A 26,838-nucleotide genomic window follows, 5' to 3' on the forward strand; every position below is an offset into this window, starting at 1 on the left:
TTTGCCTTTTTCTTGTTATTTACACTGCTGGGACATCACCTTTGCTCCAGAGGACCGTGGCTGCAGACCTGAGACATCACCTAAGGCTATCACAGATGTTGTGCTCTCAGCACAACGAAAATAGGTGAGTGTTACAACTTAACTTGTTTTCATCTCACCTATAAACATCCTTCACTAGGGGCGCATATCCCTGTTTTTTTCTTCTACTTTCTATTTTCTTTGAGAAGATCATCCCCGTAAAGACCACTTTTTAATGCAATCGTGGATAGTCTTCTCAAAGAGGTTGTACTGTTCAAGTCTGTTAAAAAAGAAAAGTCTGTTATTGATTACATGTTTCCTTGTGAGTGACCACACGTAGTGACGCAGGGGTCTGCTAAAAGTAGATTTTTTGACTTACCGTAAAATCTCTTTCTCTGTGTTTCTATTGGGGGACACAGGACCATGGGTATATGCTGCTTGCCGCTAGGAGGCTGACACTAGGCAAAAAAACGAAAAAAGGTAGGCTCCACCCAGCAGGATATATCCACCTGCCGATTCTTAGCAACTCTGTTTAGTCCCAAAGCAGCAGGAGAACCGACCAAGAAAGAACAGTTGGAACATAAAACCCAGACAAAAGAAGGGAACTGACCACGAAAAAACACACCCCAACAGAAGCTCAGAGAAAGAGATTTAACAGTAAGTCAAAAAATCTACTTTTCTCAAGCGCTTCATTGGGGGACACAGGACCATGGGACATCCTAAAGCAGTCCCTGGGGAGGGAACAACAACATCCCAGCAGGAAAAGAAGTCAGGCAGATGGCAGAACTGCCGCCTGCAAAACCATGTGGCCCAAGCCTGCATCGCAGGACGCAAAGGTATGCACTTGGTAAAACTTGGTAAAAGTATGCAGAGACGACCAAGTTGCCGCCTGGCAAACCTGCAGAGCCGAAACCCCGTGGCTGACTGGCCAGGAGGCCCCCACCGCGCAGGTGGAGTGAGCCGTCACTCAAAAGGGGGGTACCTGACCCTTGCAATGATATGCCTCCGAAATGGAGGAGCGTATCCACCGGGAGATAGTGGCCTTGGAAGCCGGGAGCCCCTTACGCCGCCCATCGGGAAGCACAAACAGAGAGTCACACCGCCGGAAGGAGGAAGTGACCAACAAATAGGTCCGAACCGCCCATTCCAAGTCCAGCTTGTGGAGCTGGCGCTCCCGCAGATGAGAAGGGGACGGGCAGAAAGAAGGCAACACAATCTCCTTGTTCAAGGGAAAATAAGTCACTACATTGGGCTAAAAAGAGGGCACCGGCCAAAGAACTACTTTGTCTTAGCGAAGCAGCATAAAAGGGAAACGACAAGAGAGGGTAGCCAATTCCGACACACGGCAAATGGATGTGTCTGCGACAAGGAAGACCACCTTCCCGGAAAGGAAACAAAGGGAAACCTGACCAAGAGGCTCAAACTGGGCTCCCTGCAAAGCTTCTAAACAAGATTGAGGTCCCAAGGTGCAGTGGGGGACGATAAGTGCGCACATGAAGGTCAGACGCAAGAGGGATTTGGAAGAGGACAGAAAGCACCGAAATCTGCTCCTTGATTGAACTGAGGGCAAGGCGCATTAGCAGGCCCGATTGTAAAATGGACAAGAGATTCGGCAAGGAAAAAGAAGTGGGAGAGAAGGAACAAGCCTCGAACCAGCGGAAATAGGCTCGCCAGCTACGCTGGTAAATTCTGGAAGACGAGGGCTTCCGAGCATGGAGCACGGTCCGGATCACCCTGAAAGAGAATCCACGAGCCCTCAGAACCGCGGTTTCAACCACCCCGCCGTCAAACGCAGCCGGACTCAGAAAGTCCGCTTCCAAATTGTCAATCCCGGGAATGTGAACCACCGATATGGCTGGAACATGAAGAGAGGATCTTTGACACTTCCTTCATGGCCGCCGAGCTGCGGGTACTGCCCTGGCGATTGATGTATGCCACGGCCGTGGGATTGTCCATCTGCACCCATACCGGAAAACCCCGCAGCAGGCCATTTCAGTGAAAAAGACACAGGAAGATTGCACAGAGCTCCAGAACATTGATAGGAAAACCAGACTCTGATGGGGTCCAACGGCCTTGGACCGTTTCGTCACGAAAAACACCTCCACAGCTGAGGAGACTCGCGTGCGTGGTCGGGAAATGCCAATGGAGAGGCAGAAAGGAGCGACCCCGCCTGAAACAAAGGAAACCGAAGCCACCAAAGTAGGGAGCAGTGAACTTTGAACGGAAGTCGGAGCCCATGGTGAAGAGACAAGGGGGATTTGTCCCACTGAGAAAGAATGGCCCACTGGAGAGGAAGGTACTAAAATTGGGTGAAGGGAACTGCCTCCATGGAAGCTACCATCTTGCCCAGAACAGACATGCAGGCCCGGACAGGAATCAGACCTGGCCACCGAAGCAAGCGAGTCCCAGACAACAGCTCCCGGAGCTTGTCCTCCGAAGAGTGAGGCGAGCCGCCACCGTGTCAAAACGGATCCCTAGAAAAGTCAGAGATTGAGACGGAGACAGGTTGGATTTCTGGCGGTTGATGATCCAACCGAAACTGGAAAGGATCTGCAGAGTGATGTTGAAACTGACCCGGTTCTTCTCCAGGGAGGGCGCCTTGATGAGTAGGTCGTCCAGATAAGGGAGAACTTAGAGGCTGCATCGGCATTCCAAGCCTTAAGCCACATGGCGCACAGAAGTCACTAGATTGCCCGATGCAAAGGCAGCGCAGCGAGCTGACTCTAAGGAGGCAAAGCAGAGGTAGTCCCCTGCATTAACAATTTGCTGAGCTAGATCTGCCAAATCACCAGGGGAGGCACTTCTAAAATCCCCTGGTGCAATTGAGCGGCCCAAACCGAGAGGGCTTTGGATTTGGACCCAAATAGAGGCATAAGCTGGCACCAAAGTTGAGCATGCGGCCTCAAAGGCGAATTTCTCCAAATTTTCAATGCACTTATCTGAGGGATCCTTAAAGGAGGCTGTATCATCCAGCGGCAGGGTAGTGGATTTAGACAGCCGTGATACAGGAGGGTCCACCGTAGGAGGTGAAGATAATTTGAAACCCGGTCCTGAGAAAAGGGAAAGAGAGCCCGAAGCTTCTTTGTCCCATGGAAGCACTTATCAGGATGCTTCCAGGCAGCCTCTAACAGCTCATCAAATTCAGTGTATGGGCTGAAAACTTGAGGTACCCAACTAGCGCGGCAAAAGGACTGGGTCCTGATTGGGCGACTGTTACTAGTGAGGTTCCACAGGGGTCAGTCTTGCGTCCTGTTCTTTGCAGATGATACTAAACTCTGTAAAGCGGTAAACACTATACAGGACAGTGCACGGTTACAAATGGATCTGGATAGTTTGGAAGTTTGGGCTGAGAAGTGGCAGATGAGGTTAGACTCTGATAAATGCAAGGTAATGCACATGGGGAAGAAAAATCCGGGCTGGAATTATGTATTAAACGGGAGAACACTTGAAATGACTGACATGGAAAAGGACTTGGGAGTCTTAGTTAACAGTAAATTTAGCTGTAGTGACCAGTGTTGGGCAGCTGCTGCCAAGGCAAATAAAATCATGGGGTGCATCAATAGGGCCATAGATGCCCACGACAAGGAAATAATTCTACTGCTGTACAAATTACTAGTCAGACCACACATAGAATATTGTGTACAGTACTGGGCACCAGTGTACAAGAAAGATATAGTGGAGCTGGAGAGGGTTCAAAGACTGGCAACCAGGGTAATACGAGGAATGGGAGGACTACAGTACCCAGAAAGATTATCAGAATTAGGGTTATTTAGTTTAGAAAAAAGAAGGCTTAGGGGTGACCTAATAACTATGTATAAATATATCAGGGGACACTACAGTACAGAGATCTCTCCCATGATCTATTCATACCCAGGACTGTATCTATAACAAGGGGGCATCCTCTACGTGAGACCTTACTTGAGGAAAGAAGGTTTCTACACCAGCACAGATGGGGGTTCTTTACTGTAAGAGCAGTGAGACTATGGAACTCTCTGCCAGAGGAGGTGGTCATGGTGAACTCTGTAAAAGAGTTCAAAAAGGGGCTTTATGCATTTTTGGAGAATAATAGCATCGCTGGTCATGTATACTAGATTTATAGGGACAGAACGTTGATCCAGGGATTTATTCTGACTGACATATTTGGAGTCAGGAAGGAATTTTTACCTCTAGTATGAGGGTTTTTTGCCTTCCTCTGGATCAACTCAACTCAGTAGGGACTTATTAGGGTTATAGGTTGAACTTGATGGACTCTGGTCTTTTTTCAACCTTACGAACTATGTTACTATGTAGGTGGAAGGTGTCTCTGACTGCCAACACCAGACTGTCCACCATATCTGACATAGGGAAGTCTCTTCCGAGTCAGAGTGTCATCCTGAGCGGTAGCCCGGGGAGGAATGGGCTGCAAGGATGCACAGGGCGGGCAGCTAGGCTCAGTCGACCCGCCTGGCATTTTGGTTCTACAGCCTGAACAGGCGCAATAAGTGACCAGCGCAGGGGACACTTGTCGGGGGGGGGGGGGTCGGGTCTGAGGTCAGTCATGAGTAGACATTAGTAAGTCAGACAGCCAGACTGACAAAGAGTGATCTCACCCAGGATCCTGTGTCCAGTCTTGAAGGGTCCAGCTGGAGCAGACACCAGAGCAAGATGACCAAAGGGAGGTAGAGCTGAGCGCAGGCTGAGGAGAAGTGAGTCCAGCCAGGTCCATGCTGGTTCAGAAGCAGGGAAGGAGGGGCCTACTGACCCCTGCAACCTCTGGAGTGGCCAGAACCATGACCACCAGGGCACGCGCTTTACCCCCATAGGAGGAGTAGGGAGGGGGAGGAGAAAAGAACCCCCCCTGCAGCGCGTGACCAGAGATAGGCTGGGGGCAGCAGAGGAGGAGTTCATCTGACCCTGAGCAGGCAATACTGGCACCTAAAAAGGGGGCAGATCTAAGATTAGGACCAAGCCGCAGGCTTAAATAGAGAACTCACCACGGCAGGGGCCGGAAGAAAAAAGGGCTTCTGTCGCCTGGTAGTTTTCGCAAGGCAGCGTTCGCAGTGCAGCTAGTACAAGCACCGCTGAAGGGACAGAGAAGCCACGGCGGGTGGACCACCTCAGGCCCTGGACTAAATTGCCACTCATCGCCCGCGGCCCGGAGGAAGAATCCGGCCACGCAGAAAAAAAAAAACAAGGGGGGAGTGCATGAGGGTAGGTGAGTCGCCGCTAATGGCCAGAGAGAGAGAGAGCTGCCGGGATTAACCTCTCATATCCAAGGGAGACCTTCCGCCGCCAAAGGAAAAAGCCCCTCAGGTCCTGGCAAACAGGGGGCAAATGTGGGACACGGACCCTGGGTACACCACCAGATGCTGGTTGATGGCAAGGAGGGTTTAACGGCCCATCCAACAATGCACCGTGCCCCTAGCTTGCAGGTGGGGGATCAGGCAGTGTCATGTTCCTGTCACCCCCTGCTAGAAAAAACAAAAAAGGAAAGAAAATCTAACTATAGACTGGGGAAAAAAACTAAAGAAATTTTACCAGGTCTGGAGAACTCCAGACCTGGGTCTGAGCAACTCAATTTTAGCTTAGTGTCAGCAGGAGGCAGAGTCAGGAGGCGGGTATATCCTGCCGGGAGGAGCCGACCTTCATTTGTTTTTTTGCCTAGTGTCAGCCTCCTAGCGGCAAGCATTATATACCCATGGTCCTGTGTCCCCCAATGTAGCGCTCGAGAAAGATGCATTACAAATAATCAGTCAGTAGTCTTCAGATTGGAGAGGAGAGTGGAACATTTATAAAGTGTTCAGTTTCCATCACCAAGAAAGTTGCTATTTAATGCCCAGGATGCCACCTCAGGAAGTGCCTAGAAGACAGGTACTTCTTGTTCCATGCAAGGAGATCAATTTATTAGGAAATTCCCTAGCACCTCCCCATAGCCATGACTGATCGCAAAAGTTGTCAATCATGGCTAAGGGGATGAGCTGGGAAAGCTCCTTATACCATAGGCTCTATGCATGGAACTAGAGGACTCCACTTCATGGGCACTTGCGGTGATAGACGGAGCCTTAAACAGAGGTTTTCTTGATCATGCAAGCTGAGGTATGCTTCTAATGCCTTCCCCAGTGACTTTATGGGCCTTCAGAAGTTTTGATGCCTCAAAACTGCTGACAGATTCCTTTTAAGTAAGTATAGAGTGCAACCACAAGGTTGTGGGCTGGCAAACATACTGAGAGACTTTGGTTTAGGCTGTTTAACCATTGGTCCAGAGTAGAAATGGCCAGCAGTTAGCAATAGATTGGCTGCCCTCTTGGTGCCCTGTTGACTCTAGTGGAACTTAGTGAGCAGAGCGTTAGGCAAGTGGTGTTCATACCTGGAGTTGGACTAAATGGTACACAGTCCCTGGTGATCCTGTTAATGCAAAGGGTTGACCTGGGATAAATGAAATGTCCTTCTTCCAGTGTAAAAAACGGGCATGAATATGCAGGTAAGGTACAGGATAATAACTTAAAGTTTTGGACATTCAAATCCAGTAGAGTACGTACTCAAATGAGACCATATCAAGCTAACTGGAGGATAAATCAAGTGATAAGGAGTAATAAAAAAAAAAAACAGGATACCCCACCATCATGAAAGACAGATGAGCAGAAAGATAGGTATCCATGGAAACCTAAATGCATACAGGTGTAATTTACATGTAAATAAAATCTAGGTTTATTATAAGATTTTTTAGAATTTCAATTTCATTTTGCAAAAATTCAAAAAAGTTAATTTCACCTTACCCGTACAAATATTACCATATCCCATACTGACTTCAGCAAGATACTGGCAGCCCGACACTGACGTAGTTGCTTATATTCCGGAATGCTCACTTCGAAAAGGTCTGCTGTGTCCTGCAGTTTTCTCATCTCCTCTTCCAACCTTGAAATACTTCTGTGGGTCTACAGAAAAAGAATATAGTCATTCTGTCAAAAGATGCTGCATTTCAGTTGTGACAGTTTGTTTCCATGAAGTGTGAATTATCTGCTGTTACACTTGACTAAGTCTTAGAAAGTGCTTGTACTGTATTTACAGGGGATGATTCATTGCTTGGATTGCCGAAGTCCTACTTAACACTAACAGTTACAACACTGTCAAACGGTGGCTGAGAATTTCACAGACAGGTTCCGGATGAGTGGAAATAATTCATATCTCACTTTTTCCAACAGTATACAGAATAAGGTTTTGTTTGGTAGTGACAAAATAAGTTGGGTACTTAATATTGGACACAGCGCATGCTTATTTTATTTATTTATTTTTTTCATTGAACTTTTATACGAAAGCAAAATTTGCTAACGTGCTACATACTGTGTATTTTTGATGTCTAGCTTTGCAGCTCTTCAGGATGTCTATGAAAAAACAGTACATGGAAATGTAAACTCAAAACTTGTCAAAGACTTTAATGATAATATTATATGGAGCATATTGGTATAAAACAGCTAAAATAAACAAGAAGAGAATGTCCAGCACACGATGTACAATGATTCTTGGGTTTATTAAGGGATAAAATCATACACATAGAGCGTATAGCCTACGCGTTTCGAGTATTACTACCCTTAATCATGGCATAAGATACACTAAAAGCTGAAACATTTTATAACACACACATTGGTCATGTGATTATCCCATTTAAGTTAGATATAAAATGTGGCAATGGATCATGTCAGTAGAACAGCCCAACAATAGAATCACATAGACTGGGTTACCCAGGAATGGGACACAAACAAACAAGTTTACCGTATAATATACAAAAAGAGGGAAATACAAAACATCAATATACATGTAGCATATAAGCAAATCCCTCAATATTTTATAAAGATCAGGACAATCATGGATATGTCAAGAAACTGACTATTAATATACCTTAAAAATTCTGTCAGTATGTGAGTATTAGATCTTGACGCAGGTTTAACCCTTTTGATTGCCTGGTAACTAAGAGGAAGATCCAAAAGTCTCCCTATTAAAAAGGATTTGTCTATGGTCCCCTCCACATATAGGTCTTTTGACTCTCTCTATCCCTAATACTCTCAGGGAGTCGGTGTTCCATTGATGTTCATCCCTGAAATGCCTGGACAGAGCCGAGACATTGAACTGACTATTTGTACAGTCTGACACATGTCTCCTAATCCTCACCTTTAGTGGTGTTGTGGTACAACCCACATATTGACACTTGCATGTCTCACAGGAAGCCACTTAACAATATATTTGGAATTCGTACACCACATTGCTATTGCTATTGTAAGATTTGAATTCTTTGGAGACATGCATTAATCTACATGTAATACATGTGTTATGGCCGCATTTCCAATTACCGGGACTGTGTAACCATGTGGAATTCCTGGGTGGGCTGATAGAATTAAACATGCTAGGAGATAGCTACCTAGTGAGGGGCCTCTCCTCGATGCCATCTTAAATCCCTGTGAAATAATTCCTTCCAGTACCGGATCCTGTTGAAGTACAGGTAAATACTTTCTCATTATATGTCCGATCTTACTATATTGTCTACTATATTGTGTGATGAAATATGGAACTGAGTTTCCATACTCCTGTTTTATGGATTTGTTACTGGATTGCGTAATAAGTGGAGACCTGTTAAATTTGTCCACCCTCTCTTTTGCTGTAACAAGATTAGTTTCTGTAAAACCTCTTTCCCTCAACCTATTATGCAAATGTGTCGACTCTACTTCATATTCATGAGCTCGTGAATAGTTGCGGCGTAATCTGCACCATTCGCCATGCGGGATATTCTCCACCAGATGACGAGGGTGACATGATGACGCCTGCAAAATTGCATTCCCTGCTACATCTTTGCGATAGGGAGATGAGACAATGCAATTACCCTCAGATGAAAACTTCACGTCCAGGAAAGGAATATTGACTCGAGAAAAGGAAGCCGTAAATTTCAAATTCAAATTATTACAGTTCAAATGTTGTTCAAATTCCCAAAATCTCGACTCAGTATTTCTCCAAATAATGATCAAATCATCTATATATCGTCCAATCCATTTTATGGAATCAAACGAAAATACCTATGACTCCTCCCACTGAGACATGAAGATGTTAGCAAATGAGGGCGAATATTTCGCGCCCATGGACGCTCCCCTGATCTGAAGAAAATATGTGCCATTAAACATAAAGGAATTATTTTCTAACAGAAATTCTGTGGCATCTAAAATTAGCCTCTTCAGATCAGGGGAGTAATTGCTATACATGTTCATGTCTCTGGACAGCACTTGCAAACCTTCTCCCAGGGAATAGATGGATACAGTGCTGCCACATCACATGTGACCCACAAGAACTCCTCTTGTCACTGTATCTGTTCCACGATTTCAAGGACATGCTTGGTATCCCTAATATATGTAGGAGTAATCCCCACTAAGGGTTGCAGGAAACTATCAACTCAGTCTACCAATCTCTCTCCCAAGGATCCTATACCTGCCACAATGGGGCAAAGGGGAGGTGAAAAAACCCCTTTGTGGACCTTGGGAAGAGAGAGGAAGACTGGGGTGATAGGGTTCTGAACAAACAGATAGTCCCTCATTTTTAAATCGATGACTCCCGATTATAACCCTTCCTCTAGAAGAAACGTAATCTGTTCTGGCAGTTTTTGGTGGGGTCCCCCAGAAGTCTTCTATATGTATCCGGATCTTCCAACATGTGCATGTTTAGATTTTCATATAGATCCGCATACATAACCACTAACGTACCACCTTTGTCTGAGTTGCATATTATTACATTTTTATTAGCCTGCAGTTGTTTAATTCTTCCTTACTCATATTATTATTTTTAAACGTTGCCTGTGTTTTCCTATGCAACTCCACCAAGACTCTCTCTACCAGCTCCTGAAATCTATCCAGAGCAGCTGGCCTGGAGGCCACTGGATAGAAATCAGGACTGGCAGAATGAAACGGCAGACCCTTGTCGCAAAAAGACTCAGATTCTGTATGCAATGTATATACATTCACATTCATATGACCTTGTGTTAAAGGGCCTGTCGGAGGGGGGGGGGGATAAAACTGATGGTTGAGTGTCAGGGGACTCCATAAGTGCAAAGTGTCTCTTTAATGTGATTTTCCTTGCCCATCTGTTAACATCCAATATGGTGGCAAAAAGATCAAAGTCACAAGAGGGCACAAAATTCAATCCCCGGCTTGTGTGATGTTCGGGGTCATAGGGCATAGCTTTTAGTGTGTCTTATACCATGAATAAGGGTAGTAATACCCGAAACGCGTAGGCTATATGCTCTGTGTATATGATTTTATGCCTTAATAAACCCAAGAGGTCTTGTCTAAGGAGCGGGTGGATGCAGCAGGACCATCATCTGGACCGGGAGATAAGCCTCCAGAATTGAACAGAGCTGATAAGGCCCGCTCTGTATTTGAATACAGAAGAGAAGGTATGAGTCCGGCAGCTCCACAAGATCTTATTTATCTCATGCGGCAATTGGAGATAGCGCAAACCAAAGAATTAAAAACCTGGTGGGACTGTACAACTTTAACTACATATAAAGACAAAGAAATGACCTACAAGGGTCTTTTTATCTGCGTTTGAAAGTAAATGGGATTCAGCTCTCAACAGGTGTTCTCAGGAACTCATTGGATACAATATTGAGGAGGAGGAACTTGAGCTGGCAGCGTCTCAATTTTAGCTTTAATTTCACTGATCTCCTTTTGTAGCAAAAGGAGATCAGTGAAATTAAAGCTAAAATTGAGACGTACTCTGCAAACACAGACTTTCGTATTTTGGAAAATAAAGTTAAATTACACATGGATATCTTGGAAAATAATATTATGGAAAAAAAGAAAGATACATTTAAAAGAGATATTAGTGGTTACCAGGGGGATGCAATTTATACTTTGGCTACACAATGTAGACAGGTGGTTGCCTAGGGCGACTCCACACCAAAATCTATTCTACGATCTGGGTCCCGAAAACGATACAAAAAAATAACGCAATACAAACGCAGAGTTTGTTTCTCTGATGCCAAGAGTGTACAAGATCTCACCTCGTCCAATGAGAGTCTGGCCTTGATGGGTCCGGGTCAGAGTTCAGCTGTGCAGCGAGATCTCGCGATACCGGGGTTTCAGCGCCGAAGCGATGCCCCTAGGAGAACGGGGTGCAAACACGGGAGACAAAGGCTATGCCCTACGACCACGAACATCGCACAAGTGAGTGACTCTATTGTCAATTTGTCTCCCTTCATTTTGTCAGTTTCTCAGATAACAGCACTTAGCCGGGGATTGAATTTTGTGCCCTCTTGTGACTTTGATCTTTTTGCCACCATATTGGACGTTAACAGATGGGCAAGGAAAATCCCATTAAAGAAACACTTTGCACTTATGGAGTCCCCTTAACCTCAACCATCAGTTTTGTCTCTCCTCCCCCCCCCCCCCTTGACGGACCCTTTAACACAAGGTCATATGAATGTGAATGTCTTTGTTGATTTCTCAGATCAAGTGAATATGAAAAATTTAAATGCATTGCATACGGAATCTGAGTCTTTTTGTGACAAGGGTCTGCCGTTTCGTTCTGCCAGTCCTGATTTCTATCCAGTGGCCTCCAGGCCAGCTGCTCTGGATAAATTTAATTTGCTGGTAGAGAGAGACTTGGTGGAGTTGCATAGGAAAACACAGGCAACGTTTAAAAATAATAATATGAGTAAGGAAGAAATAGCAGGAATTAAACAACTGCAGGCTAATAAAAGTTTTATAATACGCAACTCAGACAAAGGGGGTACGATAGTGGTTATGTATGCGGATCTGTATGAAAATCTAAACATGCGCATGTTGGAAGATCTGGATACATATAGAAGACTTCCGGGGAGAGAGTGCTATCAGACAGGAGAGAGCACAGAGGAGTAATATCAGACCGGAGAGAGCACAGAGGAGTACTATGAGACAGGAGAGAGCACAGAGGATTACTATCAGACAGGAGAGAGCACAGAGGATTACTATCAGACAGGAGAGAGCACAGAGGAGTGCTATCAGACAGGAGAGAGCACAGAAGAGTGCTATCAGACAGGAGGGAGCACAGAGGAGTACTATCTGACAGCAGACTCCTATCAGAGAGGAGAGAGCACAGAGGGGTGCTATCAGACAGGAGAGAGCCAGAACAATACTATGAGACAGGAGAGAGAACAGAGGAGTAGTATAAGACAGGAGAGAGCACGGAGGAGTACTATCAGACAGGAGAGAGCACAGAGGAGTGCTATCAAGCAAGAGAGAGCACAGAGGAGTCCTATCAGACAGGAGAGAGCACAGAGGAGTACTATCAGACAGGAGAGAGCACAGAGGAGTACTATCAGACAGGAGAGAGCACAGAGGAGTACTATCAGACAGGAGAGAACATAGAGGAGTACTATCAGACAGGAGAGAGCACAGAGGAGTACTATCAGACAGGAGAGAGCACAGAAGAGTGCTATCAGACAGGAGAGAGCACAGAGGAGTACTATCAGACAGGAGAGAGCACAGAGGAGTGCTATCAGACAGGAGAGAGCACAGAGGAGTGCTATCAGACAGGCACAAAGGAGTGCATAGACTTGCATTAAGGGGGCGTGGCATGACATCACGACCCCCACAGCTCAAACCCAGCATTCAGAACAAAATGTTCCGGACGCTGGGGAAGTGGAGTACCCCTAACTAGAAGGGAGAATATGAAGACAATGACCACAAACAACATGGAGAGATAATATTACCGCTAAGGGGCCAATGGTTGTCTTATTATTTATATTCAGGTAAGAGCACAACTCATATTTTTTGTGGTATATGTGCTCCTCTATATCAGGGGTATAAATGGTTAGCATACTACTCTACAACTTGTACTCCATGGGTTACCACAATTGGTTGACTAAAGGAAATTCCAGACTGGGTAAAAATGTTATAATTTTTAATATTATGAACAAAAGTTTGTATTTCCCAACCAGGGTGCCTCCAGCTGTTGCAAAACTACAACTTCCAGCATGCCCAGACAGCCAAAGGCTGTTCAGGCATGCTGGGAGTTGTAGTTTTGCAACAGCTGGAGGCGCCCTGGTTGGGAAACACTGAAATAAGTTATTGTACTTTAGAGTAAATCTGCAACTCGCAACAGGCAGTCTGAATATTGTCTAATACCTCTAGGTCTAGGCTGATGATTTGAAGCTATGTTAAAAAAAATAAAAATAAACCTAAATTCTAACTGCTATAAAAAATAACAAAAATAAGGTATTTTATTACCTTAATTTTAAGTTGTCCATAGCACTGAATTTTTATTAACCTTAACCCCTAAATCAATTTCTTTTTATTTTTATATATATATATATATATATATATATATATATATATAAAGAAATTGGTTTAGTGGTTAAGGTTAATAAAAATCCAGTGCTACGGACTACTTAAAATTAAGGTAATAAAATATTTTTATTGAATTGAATTTATTTTCCTCTCCATATATAATTGGTACCTTATCCAAATGCCTGTATGGATCTTCTGCATCAAATTTGAAGATAATTTCATTTTTAAAACGATTTCTAAATTCATGCTGCTTAACCTGGGTGAGAGAGAAAGAAAAAAAAAAGCCTCAGTGATGCAGCCTATCACTATATCACCCAATTTTATTCATTACAAATTTTAGCATCTTGTAAATCAAATATTTTCTTTTTTTTTTCCTTGACATAGGTTAAAAAATCATTTGGAAACTAATTACATTTTAATGACACGGATCTGGCAGGTAATACTCCTCAACAGAATGAAAACATTTAAAATCTATATTTTGATCTTACAAGAGTTATGCAGTGTTTGAATTGGAAAAAGATTAGACATAATTGAAGATAAAAGACACGCGGGCTTCACTAGCATTTTACTGAAGTGGGCTTTAAATTATCAGATCCATCCAGAGTGCATTACCAAGAAACATTGAATTGTTATCTTTAGACACCCTTTTTTCTAAGAGTTTACAATTTCTCAGTTCAGTGAAGCTTAGCTGCAGCCTGTTATCGGAACAAAAAGAGAAAAAATCATTTGCTTCAGAGAACAGAACTGATCTCACCTCGAAAAGGACACATTTCCTCCTGATAACAGATACTTCATTTGCCTGCAGAGGAGACACTTCATGCTTTACTATGAATGCAATCTTCTTCAGATTTTTCCACCTCTCCGGCAATTCCTAAGAATGGAAAGAAGCAGATAGTTTACCTCTGTCTATTCTACACTTGGAATCAATAATGTGGGCTGAAATATGACAGAAGTATGCCATATATAAGACCAAAAAAAAGACAAAAAATTGTTGAAACTAAAGAACATGTTTTCTTTAACCCCTTAAGGACCGAGCCATTTTATACCTTAAGGACCGGAGCGTTTTTTGCAATTCTGACCACTGTCACTTTAAACATTAATAACTCTGGGATGGTTTTAGTTATCATTCTGATTCCGAGATTGTTTTTTCGTGACATATTCTACTTTAACTTAGTGGTAAAATTTTATGGTAACTTGCATCCTTTCTTGGTGAAAAATCCCAAAATTTGATGAAAAAAATGAAAATTTTGCATTTTTCTAACTTTGAAGCTCTCTGCTTGTAAGGAAAATGGATATTCAAAATATATTTTTTTTGGGTTCACATATACAATATGTCTACTTTATGTTTGCATCATAAAATTCATGAGTTTTTACTTTTGGAAGACACCAGAGGGCTTCAAAGTTCAGCAGCAATTTTGAAATTTTTCACAAAATTTTCAAACTCACTATTTTTCAGGGACCAGTTCAGTTTTGAAGTGGATTTGAAGGGTCTTCATATTAGAAATACCCCATAAATGACCCCATTATAAAAACTACACCCCCTAAAGTATTCAAAAAAACATTCAGTAAGTGTATTAACCCTTTAGGTGTTTCACAGGAATAGTAGCAAAGTGAAGGAGAAAATTCAAAATCTTCATTTTTTACACTCGCATGTTCTTGTAGACCCAATTTTTGAATTTTTGCAAGGGATAAAAAGGAGAAAATTTTTACTTGTATTTGAAACCCAATTTCTCTCGAGTAAGGACACACCTCATATGTCTATGTTAATTGTTCGGCGGGCGCAGTAGAGGGCTCAGAAGGGAAGGAGCGACAAATGGTTTTTGGGGGGCATGCCGCATTTAGGAAGCCCCTATGGTGCCAGGACAGCAAAAAAAAACACATGGCATACCATTTTGGAAACTAGACCCCTCAGGGAACGTAACAAGGGGTAAAGTGAACCTTAATACCCTACAGGTGATTCACGACTTTTGCATATGTAAAAAAAATATATATTTTTTTTACCTAAAATGCTTGGTTTCCCAAAAATTTTACATTTTTAAAAAGGGTAATAGCAGAAAATACCCCCCAAAATTTGAAGCCCAATTTCTCCCGATACAGAAAACACCTTGCATGGGGGTGAAAAGTTCTCTGCTGGCGCACTACAGGTCTCAGAAGAGAAGGAGTCACATTTGGCTTTTTGAAAGCAAATTTTGCTCTGGGGGCATGCCGCATTTAGGAAGCCCCTATGGTGCCAGAACAGCAAAAAAAAAACACATGGCATACCATTTTGGAAACTAGACCCCTCGGGGAACGTAACAAGGGGTAACATGAACCTTAATGCCCTACAGGTGTTTCACAACTTTTGCATATGTAAAAAAATATATATTTTTTTTACCTAAAATGCTTGTTTTCCCAAAATGTTTACATTTTTAAAAAGGGTAATAGCGGAAAATACCCCCCAAAATTTGAAGCCCAATTTCTCCCGATTCAGAAAACACCCCATATGGGGGTGAAAAGTGCTCTGCTGGCGCACTACAGGTCTCAGAAGAGAAGGAGTAACATTTGGCTTTTTGAAAGCAAATTTTGCTCTGGGGGCATGCCGCATTTAGGAAGCCCCTATGGTGCCAGGACAGCAAAAAAAAAACACATGGCGTACCATTTTGGAAACTAGACCCCTCGGGGAACGTAACAAGGGGTAATGTGAACCTTAATACCCTACAGGTGTTTCACGACTTTTGCATATGTAAAAAAATATATATTTTTTTTACCTAAAATGCTTGGTTTCCCAAAATTTTTACAATTTTAAAAAGGGTAATAGCAGAAAATACCCCCCAAAATTTGAAGCCCAATTTCTCCCGATTCAGAAAACACCCCATATGGGTGTGAAAAGTGCTCTGCTGGCGCACTACATGTCTCAGAAGAGAAGGAGTCACATTTGGCTTTTTGAAAGCGAATTTTGCTCTGGGGGCATGCCGCATTTAGGAAGCCCCTATGGTGCCAGGACAGCAAAAAAAAAAACACATGGCATACCATTTTAGAAACTAGACCCCTCGGGGAACGTAACAAGGGGTAATTTGAACCTTAATACCCTACAGGTGTTTCACGACTTTTGCATATGTAAAAAAAATATTTTTTTTTTACCTAAAATGCTTGTTTTCCCAAAAATTTTACATTTTTTAAAAGGGTAATAGCAGAAAATACCCCCCAAAATTTGAAGCCCAATTTCTCCCGAGTACGGCGATACCCCATATGTGGCCCTAAACTGTTGCCTTGAAATACGACAGGGCTCCAAAGTGAGAGCGCCATGCGCATTTGAGGCCTAAATTAGGGACTTGCATAGGGATGGACATAGGGGTATTCTACGCCAGTGATTCCCAAACAGGGTGCCTCCAGCTGTTGTAAAACTCCCAGCATGCCTGGACAGTCAACGGCTATCTGGCAATACTGGGAGTAGTTGTTTTGCAACAGCTGGAGGCTCCGTTTTGGAAACAGTGGCGTACCAGACGTTTTTCATTTTTATTGGGGAGGGGGGTTGTATAGGGGTATGTGTATATGTAGTGTTTTTTACTTTTTATTTTATTTTGTGGTAGTGTAGTGTAGTGTTTTTAGGGTACAGTCACACGGGCGGGGGGTTCACAGTAGTTTCTCGCTGGCAGTTTGAGCTACGGCAGAAAATTTGACGCAGCTCAAACTTGCAGCCGGATACTTACTGTAATCCTCCGCCCATGTGAGTGTACCCTGTACGTTCACATTGGGGGGGACATCCAGCTGTTGCAAAACTACAACTCCCAGCATGTACAGTCTATCAGTGCATGCTGGGAGTTGTAGTTTTGCAACCGCTGGAGGCTCCGTTTTGGAAACAGTGGCGTACCAGACGTTTTTCATTTTTATTGGGGAGGGGAGCTGTGTAGGGGTATGTGTATATGTAGTGTTTTTTACTTTTTATTTTATTGTGTGTTAGTGTAGTGTAGTGTTTTTAGGGTACAGTCACACGGGCGGGGGGTTCACAGTAGTTTCTCGCTGGCAGTTTGAGCTGCGGCAGAAATTTTGCCGCACCTCAAACTTGCAGCCGGATACTTACTGTAATCCTCCGCCCATGTGAGTGTACCCTGTACATTCACATTGGGGGGGGGGGGGGGGGGGGGGGGAACATCCAGCTGTTGCAAAACTACAACTCCCAGCATGTACGGTCTATCAGTGCACGCTGGGAGTTGTAGTTTTGCAACAGCTGGAGGCACACTGGTTGTGAAACACCGAGTTTGGTAACAAACTCAGTGTTTTGCAACCAGTGTGCCTTCAGCTGTTGCAAAAGCTACAACCCCCAGCATGTACGGACAGCGGAAGGGCATGCTGGGTGTTGTAGTTATGCAACAGCTGGAGGCATACTACTTTGGCTGGGGATTGTAGTTATGCAACAGCTGGAGACACACTGGTTTGCTACTTAACTCAGTGTGCCTTCAGCTGTTGCAAAACTACAACTCTCAGCAGTCACCGACAGCCAACGGGCATGCTGGGAGTTGTAGTTATGCAACCACCAGATGCACCACTACAACTCCCAGCATGCACTTTAGCTGATTGTGCAAGCTGGGAGTTGTAGTTACACAACAGCTGAAGGTGCACTTTTCCATAGAAAGAATGTGCCTCCAGCTGTTGCAAAACTACAAGTCCCAGCATGCCCATAAGGGCATGCTGGGAGTTGTGGTGGTCTGCCTCCTGCTGTTGCATAACTACAGCTCCCAGCATGCCCTTTTTGCATGCTGGGAGCTGTTGCTAAGCAACAGCAGGAGGCTGTCACTCACCTCCAACGATCCTCGCCGCACAGGTCAGTCCCTCGTCGTCTCCGCCGCCGCCGCTGCTCCTGGGGCCCCGATCCCAACAGGGGCGCCGGGGATCGGGGTCCCCAGCACCCGGGGTGCACGTCCCGCACCCGCTCACGTCCTCCGGAAGAGGGGCGGAGCGGGTTGCGGGAGTGACACCCGCAGCAGGCGCCCCGATTGGTCGGCCGGTAATCCGGCCGACGAATCAGGGCGATCGTGAGGTGGCACCAGTGCCACCTCACCCCTGCTGGCTCTGGCTGATCGGGGCCGTCTCTGACGGCCCCGATCAGCCAATAATTCCGGGTCACCGGGTCACTGGAGACCCGATTGACCCGGAATCCGCCGCAGATCGCTGGACTGAATTGTCCAGCGATCTGCGGCCATCGCCGACATGGGGGGTCATAATGACCCCCCTGGGCGATATGCCCCGATGCCTGCTGAACGATTTCAGCAGGCATCGGGGACCGGCTCCGCTCCAGATGGTTGCGGGGGGCCGGTAAAACACATGACGTTCTCATACGTCATGTGTCCTTAAGGACTCGGAAATGGAGACGTATGAGAACGTCATGTGTCCTTAAGGGGTTAAAGGGTATTTCTCATCAAATAAACTTTTGATATATTTTAGATTAATGAATGTTGAATAACTTTCCAATAGCATGTTAATGAAAAATATGCTTCTTTCTATTGTATTTTTCCCGATCAGTCCTGTCAGCAAGCATTTCTGACTCATGCTGGAGTCCTAAACACTCAGAGCTGCCAGCCTGCTTTGTTCACAGCCAAACAGGCTGTGAACAAAGCAGACTGGCAGCTCTGAGTGTTCTCCTTTGTGAACAAAGCAGACTGGCAGCTCGTAGTGTTTAGGACTCCAGCATGAGTCTGAAATGCTTGCTGCCAGGACTGGTAGGGAGACCCCTAGTGGTCATTTCTTCAAAGTGGAAAATTAAATAGAAAGAAGCATATTTTTTTATAACATGCAATTGTAAAGTTATTCTGCATACATTAATCTATAATATATCAAAAGTTTTTTTGATGAGAGGTACCCTTTAATTGTTTATGTGTTATATCTGTTAAAAGGGTACGTTCACACATACTGTACATAATCCGCTGTGGAATTCTCGCTGCACATATGTTGCTAGTGCTGCCCATTGCTTTCAAAGGGGTCTGCAGAAAATCTGCTGCAGATTTTGTATGTGTGAAAGTACCCTTATGGACATTATAGGGTGAGATTGATCTGTTAAAGGAATAAGTCCAACATACTTTCATTGAGTATATATATATATATATATATATATATATATATATATATATACACACACATATACAGTGATCCCTCAACTTACAATGGCCTCAACATACAATAGTTTCAACATACAATGGTCTTTTCTGGACCATTGTAACTTGAAACCAGACTCAACATACAATGCTACAGACAGTCCAGATCTGTGAAACATGTCGATGGCTGAAAGATCTGACCAATCAGAATAGACATTTCACTGGTAAAACCCCTGTATTACTGAGGTGCCTGCTCGGACTGGTGTCTGGTAGCGCCCCCTACAGTACAGGGAGGTATTACATGTTCTGTACACTTTACCTGTACCAGGGTTAGCTGCTCCTTTGGACACCAGGTGAGGACGGCTCCATGTTACTTTTTTAGGACACTGTGTGCACTGTACAGAACCCCCAAGGTTCTGTCCTCTACATAGACCAGTGTTTCCCAAGCAGGGTGCCCCCAGCTGTTGCAAAACTACAACTCCCAGCATGCCCGGACAGCCTTTGGCTGTCCGGGCTTGCTGGGAGTTGTAGTTTCACAACAGCTGTAGGCTCCCTGCTTGGGAAACACTGACACAGACAGTGATTTACAGCTCCCAGCATATCTATATTACTTTTATCTGTAAGGATTTGCTTTATCTATATTAGTTATCTACTTATTTTTCTTTAATCATAATGTTTTCCTATTTTTGGAAGACATTTTGGTGCCTTTAGAACCAATTACCAGGTTTCCATAGAGTTCTGGTCTCAACATACAATGGTTTCAACATACAATGGCCGTCCCAGAACCAATTATTATTGTAACTTGAGGGACCACTGTATATATATATATATATATATATATATATATATATATATATATGTGTGTGTGTGTGTGTGTGTGTGTGCGCAAAATCATAGGATGTTGCAGAATCTTGTAATACCTTTTCTTATTGGACTAACAGTATTTTGTATTTTTTATTGGACTAGTCCCATAAAAAAGGTATTACAGGAATCTGCAACATCCTATGATTTTGAATTTGCATCACTGGACTAATATGGTTACTCCAAACTATATATATTTGACATGTCCCTATGTATATTAACCCTTGAAGGATGCCAGATGTACATGTAGTCCTGTGCCAGCTTCCGCTGTATAAAGCACGCACAGCAGCCAGGACCTGTAGTAATGGAGTTAAAACTGACGAACGCTGTGCTGCACAGCATTGTTACAGGGGTATTCCAGGAATTTCTTTATTTGACTATGCTACAGGGGCTGTAAAGTTAGTGTTGTTCATAATATAGTGTCTGTACCTGTGTACCCACAATTCTTATGTGATTTTCACCCCAATACTTATTTTTAACAGCATACAAAATGACTGTTGTCTCAGATTTTTCCCAGGTTGCAATGTGGCTGAGACCTGACTCACTAGTCAGCTGATGACAGGGAGCCTGTCTGCTTCAATGGGTGGAGGGATCGCTTGGTGGGAGAGAGATCAATCTGCAACTAATGCAACAGCTGTAGGCACCCTGATTGAAAACCACAGGTCTTTTGAATGGATGCAGCTCATTTATGTTTCAATGGGTGGGGTGGCTGATATGTGGGAGGGAGGAAAATGGAATTATGGGATTTGTAGTAAAAAAAAAAGAAAACTGAAACAGGAAATTTCAGTTCACAAAAAGCTAGCCACAGTGTTCTGGTAATCTCACAGCATAGCCATTTAGCCCCAAGACAAGTGCAGATCCTTCCTAAGCATATCCATTACTAAAATTACCTTATGGTGGATAACCCCTTTAAGTGTTTGCAATCCAAAGATTGCATGAAATAGTCCCCTATGGTACTAAAGCATATGGAATCAAATGTTAAAAAAAGAATGGTAACAAATGTAAATAAGCCCCTCCCGTAATGAAAGTTTAAACAACCCCCTTTTCCCAGTATTTAAATAAAATATGTTATGGAAAAAATAAACATATATGGTATAGCTGTGTGCGGAAAGGAATGAACTGTTAAAATATAATGTCAATGAAACTGCATGGTCAATGGTGTAAAAGTAAAATAATTTTTAAAAAATTGCAGATTTTTGTTCAATTTATATACCCGAAAAAAATAAAGTGATCAAAAAGCTCCATTAGACTAAAATAGTACTGATAACAACTACAGGTCACTTCACAAAAGATCAGCCCTCATACAGCCCCGTGTACAGAAAAATAAAAGTGTTACAGTGGTCAGAAGAGGACAATTTAAAACATACAATTTTTTTGTACAAACTTTTTTTTTTTTCAAAGTTGTGAAATAAAAGAAAATTTGTATAAACTGTATTGTTGTGATTGTATGGATATTAAAAATAATGTGTATTTTAGTGTTTTTTTATTTTTTTTCAGTTTTGTTCCACAAATATTTTTTTGTTTCACCTTAGATTTTGTGGTAAAATAATAAGTCATTACTAATAACTTTGGGAAGCTTTTACTTATCCGAATGATTCTGAGATTGTTTTTCATGACACGATTTTGGTCAAAACATTCATAATTTTTGTGAAAAATTGGAAACTTTAAAGGGGTCCTCCGGTGGAAAACCTTTTTTTTTTTTTTTTAATCAACTGGTGCCAGAAAGTTAAACAGATTTGTAAATTACTTCTATTAAAAAATCTTAATCCTTCCAGTACTTATTAGCTGCTGAATACTACAGAAGAAATTATTTTCTTTTTGGAACACAGAGCTCTCTGCTGAAATCACAAGCACGGTTCTCTCTGCTGACGTCTCTGTCCATTTTAAGAACTGTCAAGAGTAGAAGAAAATCCCCATAGCAAGCATATGCTGCTCTGGTCAGTTCCTATAATGGACAGAGATGTCAGCAGAGAGCACTGTGGTCATGATTCAGCAGAGAGCTCTGTGTTCCAAAAAGAAAATAATTTCCTCAGTAGTATTCAGCAGCTAATAAGTACTGGAAGGATTCAGATTTTTTTTTTATAGAAGAAATTTACAAATCTGTTTAACTTTTTGGCACCAGTTGATTTAAAAAAAAAATAAAAAAAAAAAAAAAGTTTCCACCGGAGTACCCCTTTAACATTTTTGTAAATTTGAAATTTTCTCCTTGTACGTGGGATGGTTATGGAATATTTCAAAATCAGAGATTTTAAGGGACCAGTTCAGTTCTAAAGCGGATTCTGTTAGAACCCCCATCAATTATCACATTTTTAAAACTGCACCCCTCAAATTATTCAAAATGACATTTAGGAACTTTATTTATCCTTTAGGTGTTTCACAGAAGTTAACACCAAGTGGATCCAGAATTAAAAGGATTTTTTGCTTTGCAGACATTGTATAATTTTTTTTGTGTTGATAGAGTAATGCAATGCAATATTTATTCTCCTAATTCTGACATTTTTAGAAATATCCCATATGTGGCCCTAAAGCGCTACTTGACTGAAACACTGGCCTCAGACATGAAGGATTTAGGATATTTGCATGCATCTTCAAGTTTGCAGAAGCTTAGCATACCAAAACATTTTTGACAAGTTGAAATTTTCAACACTGAAATTTTACACTGATAGCTTTTTATACATTTTTTTATAAGATGAAACAAATTAAAAAAATCTGTTATGCCTTGTTTTTGTTTTTTTGTTGTTATTTTTTGAGTTTGCATTATTACGTTGATAACTACAAGTAATATATACCGTACATTTTATTATCACAAAAAAATTTATAAAAATTGTATTAAAAGTTTGTGTGTTGTTTATTGCATGATGAGTTAACTTTTTGTGGTACCATTTGGGTGTACATATTATGTTTTTATCATTTTTTCCCCATTTTTAGGAAAGAAGAATTAAGAAATAAACCGTAATTTTGAGGATTTTTTTTTTTTGGCTGTTTTTAACATTATCCTTCATGTGATATAAATCACATGGGAATTTTATTCTGTAGGTTGGTACCATTATAGAGTTACCTAATTTATATACTGTAAATATATTTTATTTTTTAAGTATATTACATTTGTACCACAAACACAATTTTTTGTTGTTAAATGCATAGTGTGCAAACATATATAAGTAAACACCCTTATGTTTTTCTATGTCTGCCAGAGACTTAAAGGGGTACTTCAGTGGAAAACCTTTCTTTAAATAAACGGGTGCCAGAAAGTTAAACAGATTTGTAAATGACTTCTATTAAAAAAAAAATCTTTACCCTTCCAGTACTTTTTAGCAGCTGTATGCTACAGAGGAAATTCTTTTCTTTTTGAATTTATTTTTTTCTTTTACTGGAAGGGTAAACTTTTTTTTATAGAAGTCATGAGGACAGCCTCTTCGTGCAATTGAAAAGAGAATTTAGTCCCGAAACGCGTCTTACACACTGTCCTTTGATTTTTATTGTTTTAATGTGTCAATAAAATTTGCTTGATACATGAATACCGGACTAATGTCTGAAAGTGATTGCTAAAGAGCAGCGCCAGTGCAAATAATTTTTTCCTGCTATACAAATTATCTTCACGCTATACTGCTCCTCCCAACATGAGGAGACCGGTCCAGAAATTTGCAGGCTGCAGCTCAGGATCCAACATCTGTACCCCATACGGAGGGGTTATATGCATGAACCCAAGGTTTGCCTCAGGTGAGCGCAACACCTATACAAGGGAACTTTGGGACCCTACCACACAGAATTACGCAAGGCACTGTCTCCCCCCCCCCCCCCTTTTTTTTTTTCTTTTTCCTTTACTTACTTGGTGACCTTGGAAAATAATGCAAGTACCTATCCCACCTCCCAGTAAGTAGTTGCCCCCCAGTAGGTAGTCAAGTGCCTTTTTTAAGGGAGATACATAGAAATATAGAATATGTTGGCAGATAACGATTTGGCCCATTTAGTCATCCCAATATTTTTAAATGCAACCAAAATTCTTGTCCCTATCTTATATGAAGTATAGCCTTATGCCTATATCATGCATGCTTAGGTATTTGCTCCCCAGTAGGTAGATATGTGCCTCGGAAGATGTTTGCCCCCTTCCCTGTAGGTAGATAGATGTCTTCCCATAGGTAGAAAGGTGCCCAGCAGTAGCTAGATCTGCGCCCCCAGTAGATATATGCCCCCCAGAACCATGATCAGTGATGTCCGGGATTAGTCACAGGTCCCGGCAGCAGATAGCCTCCAGGACCACCCCGCTATGACCCGCGCTCAGCTCCTAAGCGAGTGTCATAAAAGAGAAGCGGGACAAGGTCATACAGGAACGCCCTTCATCCTCAAGAGGTTAAAGGTATGTTCCTATGAGGAATTGGAACGGAATTGAAGTGGAATAATTTCAGTCAGGAAAATATTGTGTGGATTGTGTGCGTGAATTCCGGGCGGAACTAATTTTTGACAGGAAAAAAAAAATCCCATTTACTTCACTGGGCTTTTAGTGACTGATTCCACCTGAAGAATTAACATGTTCAATCCGCAGGTGGATAAAAGTCAGCTTTGGAATTCCACTAGAGGAAATTCCTCAATGTGAAGAGGGCTGTGGAAAAACCATTAAAGTCAATAGGAGTTTCATTTAAGAATAAAGTAGAGCGGAATAAGCGAGCAGAATTACTCAAGTAAATTCCTTTCCAATTCTCGGTGTGAACCTACCCTAAAAGTCATTGGTTAGATTTGCATTTGCTATTACAGTAGATACATATCTATCTATCTACACACACATAAATAGACATCCATGACCAAGAGAATAGGGTGGTTCACTTTGGACTATACCTTATTTTTAGAAGAGTTTTATTTAAGATGTTCAAGTGTTCAGTTCCTCTGCAGAGCCACCAAAAGTTGTTTCCACTTGGTATTTTTTTCAAAAATGGCCCTAAAACACCCCCTTTTTTTTCTCCCATTATTGGGGTGAATAAAATATTGTGGCCAGATCATTGCTGAAAGTCAAAAGGTATTTATAAAAAGGCCAAATCACTCAGTGTTTTTAAGAGTGCATTCACACCAGGTTTAGAGATCCGGCATACCATTTTTAAGTCCGGCCACAAAACTATGAGGGCACAAATATACGGGGCAAAAATGAGCCAACCACAAAGATACTGACTCCGGAAGTCACATTTAAAGGGGTATTCCACTGGCCAGCATTCGGAAGTAAATGTTCCAAATGCTGTTTTTGCGCTGCGGGGTTCAGCCACACCCCTAATGACATCACAACCACGCCCCCTCAATGCAAGTCTATGGGAGGGGGTGTGATGGCCACCACGCCCCTCCAATTGACTTGCATAAACGGGGCTTGACCATGACATCATAAGGGGCGTGGCCGACCCCTGCAGTGCGAAAACAGCATTTGGAACATTTACTTCCAAACGCTGGCCAGTGGAGTACCCCTTCAAGTGAATGAGATTCTACGAAATTTTCCAGCCGGATCTGGCAGACAAATCTCTGAAACATGGTGTGAATGTACCCTAACTTTGTTTTTTCTGTGGTTTTGGGCTTAGTGGCAGTTTTCCAAAGCCGCAGCATGTAGAGACTATGGCATCTTCTTTGGACAAAATCTTGTTGTTTCTTTTCCATAGAAGTCTATGGAAGCAAAAAAAAAGCCATAAAAAATGGCCTTCTTTTTCACCATTTTTTCAATAAAAATCCTTGAGTCACATGATATAAAACTTGAAAAAAAAACTAAAATCCACTATTTTTGAAAAAACGCCCCACAAAAACTGCAGATTGGAAGAGCGAAAGGACATGTCAAAAAAACATCTGAACAAAAAGTGAAAACTTAGCCTGAGGGTCTATTCACACTTAAATTAAAGCCCATAGACTTCTATGGGATTCCACTCTCCCATTCACACTTCTGAATTTCTGCTTGAGGAATTGGTGGGGAATTGGAGCGGAATCTGTGCGGAACTTCAGAAGGTTGAATAGAAGTGTGGAATCCCATCGATGTCTATGGGCTTTAATTTGAGGCAGAATTCCATAAGCTGAAATTCTGCTGTGTGAATAGATCCCCCAAAGCATAAAGAGGGAATTGTGGCATTCATACTTTGGAGGCACCATATGTTGACGCACAGACTGCTAATCACTGCCTGTAGCAGTGTTCCCCAACCAGAGTGCCACCAGCTGTTAAAAAACTACAACTAACATCATGCCCGGACAGCCTTTGGCCATCCGGGCATGCTGGAAGCTAAATTTTGCTGGAGGCACTCTGCTTGGAAATCACTGCTTTAGAGTCATGTGTATAAACAGTTAGGCTGGGTTTACACAAAGTTATATTTTCTGAGTGTATATTAATTTACAAGGCGAACCCCCATCAATATGTGTCCACCTAGCCTTAGGCCATATTCCCACAGCATAATTTTCAAGTGGAATCCGGCAGAAAAATCCCAGATTCTGCTACACCGTGCACACGTCGGAAACTTCTGCTGGTGAAATCCCAATTTCATGGAGATGGCACATTTCTGGGCGGTCCTAGTGCCGGCATGTTCTGACAGTACCCCCTATTTGCAATACGCCCGCCTGTGTTTTCCGGGTGGACATTCCACAAATATTCTGTC

At 42.5% G+C, this 26,838-nt stretch overlaps 1 protein-coding gene across 10 annotated transcripts in view; it reads right to left on the bottom strand.

Moving 5' to 3' along the window:
- Positions 1-26,838, bottom strand: part of LOC130285427 (dynein axonemal heavy chain 11-like) — a 523,820-nt gene that overhangs the window by 408,325 nt on the left and 88,657 nt on the right. For all 10 annotated transcript variants that reach the window (XR_008847325.1, XM_056536793.1, XM_056536797.1 and 7 more), the window contains 3 exons: positions 14,056-14,172; positions 13,471-13,557; positions 6,774-6,932 (listed from right to left, as the gene is read on the bottom strand). Coding sequence is in view for 9 of the 10 variants with exons in the window: in XM_056536793.1 (XP_056392768.1) it covers positions 6,774-6,932; positions 13,471-13,557; positions 14,056-14,172 (363 nt within the window). In the remaining variant the exon portion in view is untranslated. The remainder of the gene's footprint in view (positions 1-6,773; positions 6,933-13,470; positions 13,558-14,055; positions 14,173-26,838) is intronic.

This window comes from Hyla sarda, chromosome 8 (assembly GCF_029499605.1).
Source record: "Hyla sarda isolate aHylSar1 chromosome 8, aHylSar1.hap1, whole genome shotgun sequence".
In the NCBI taxonomy this organism is placed as follows: domain Eukaryota; kingdom Metazoa; phylum Chordata; class Amphibia; order Anura; family Hylidae; genus Hyla; species Hyla sarda.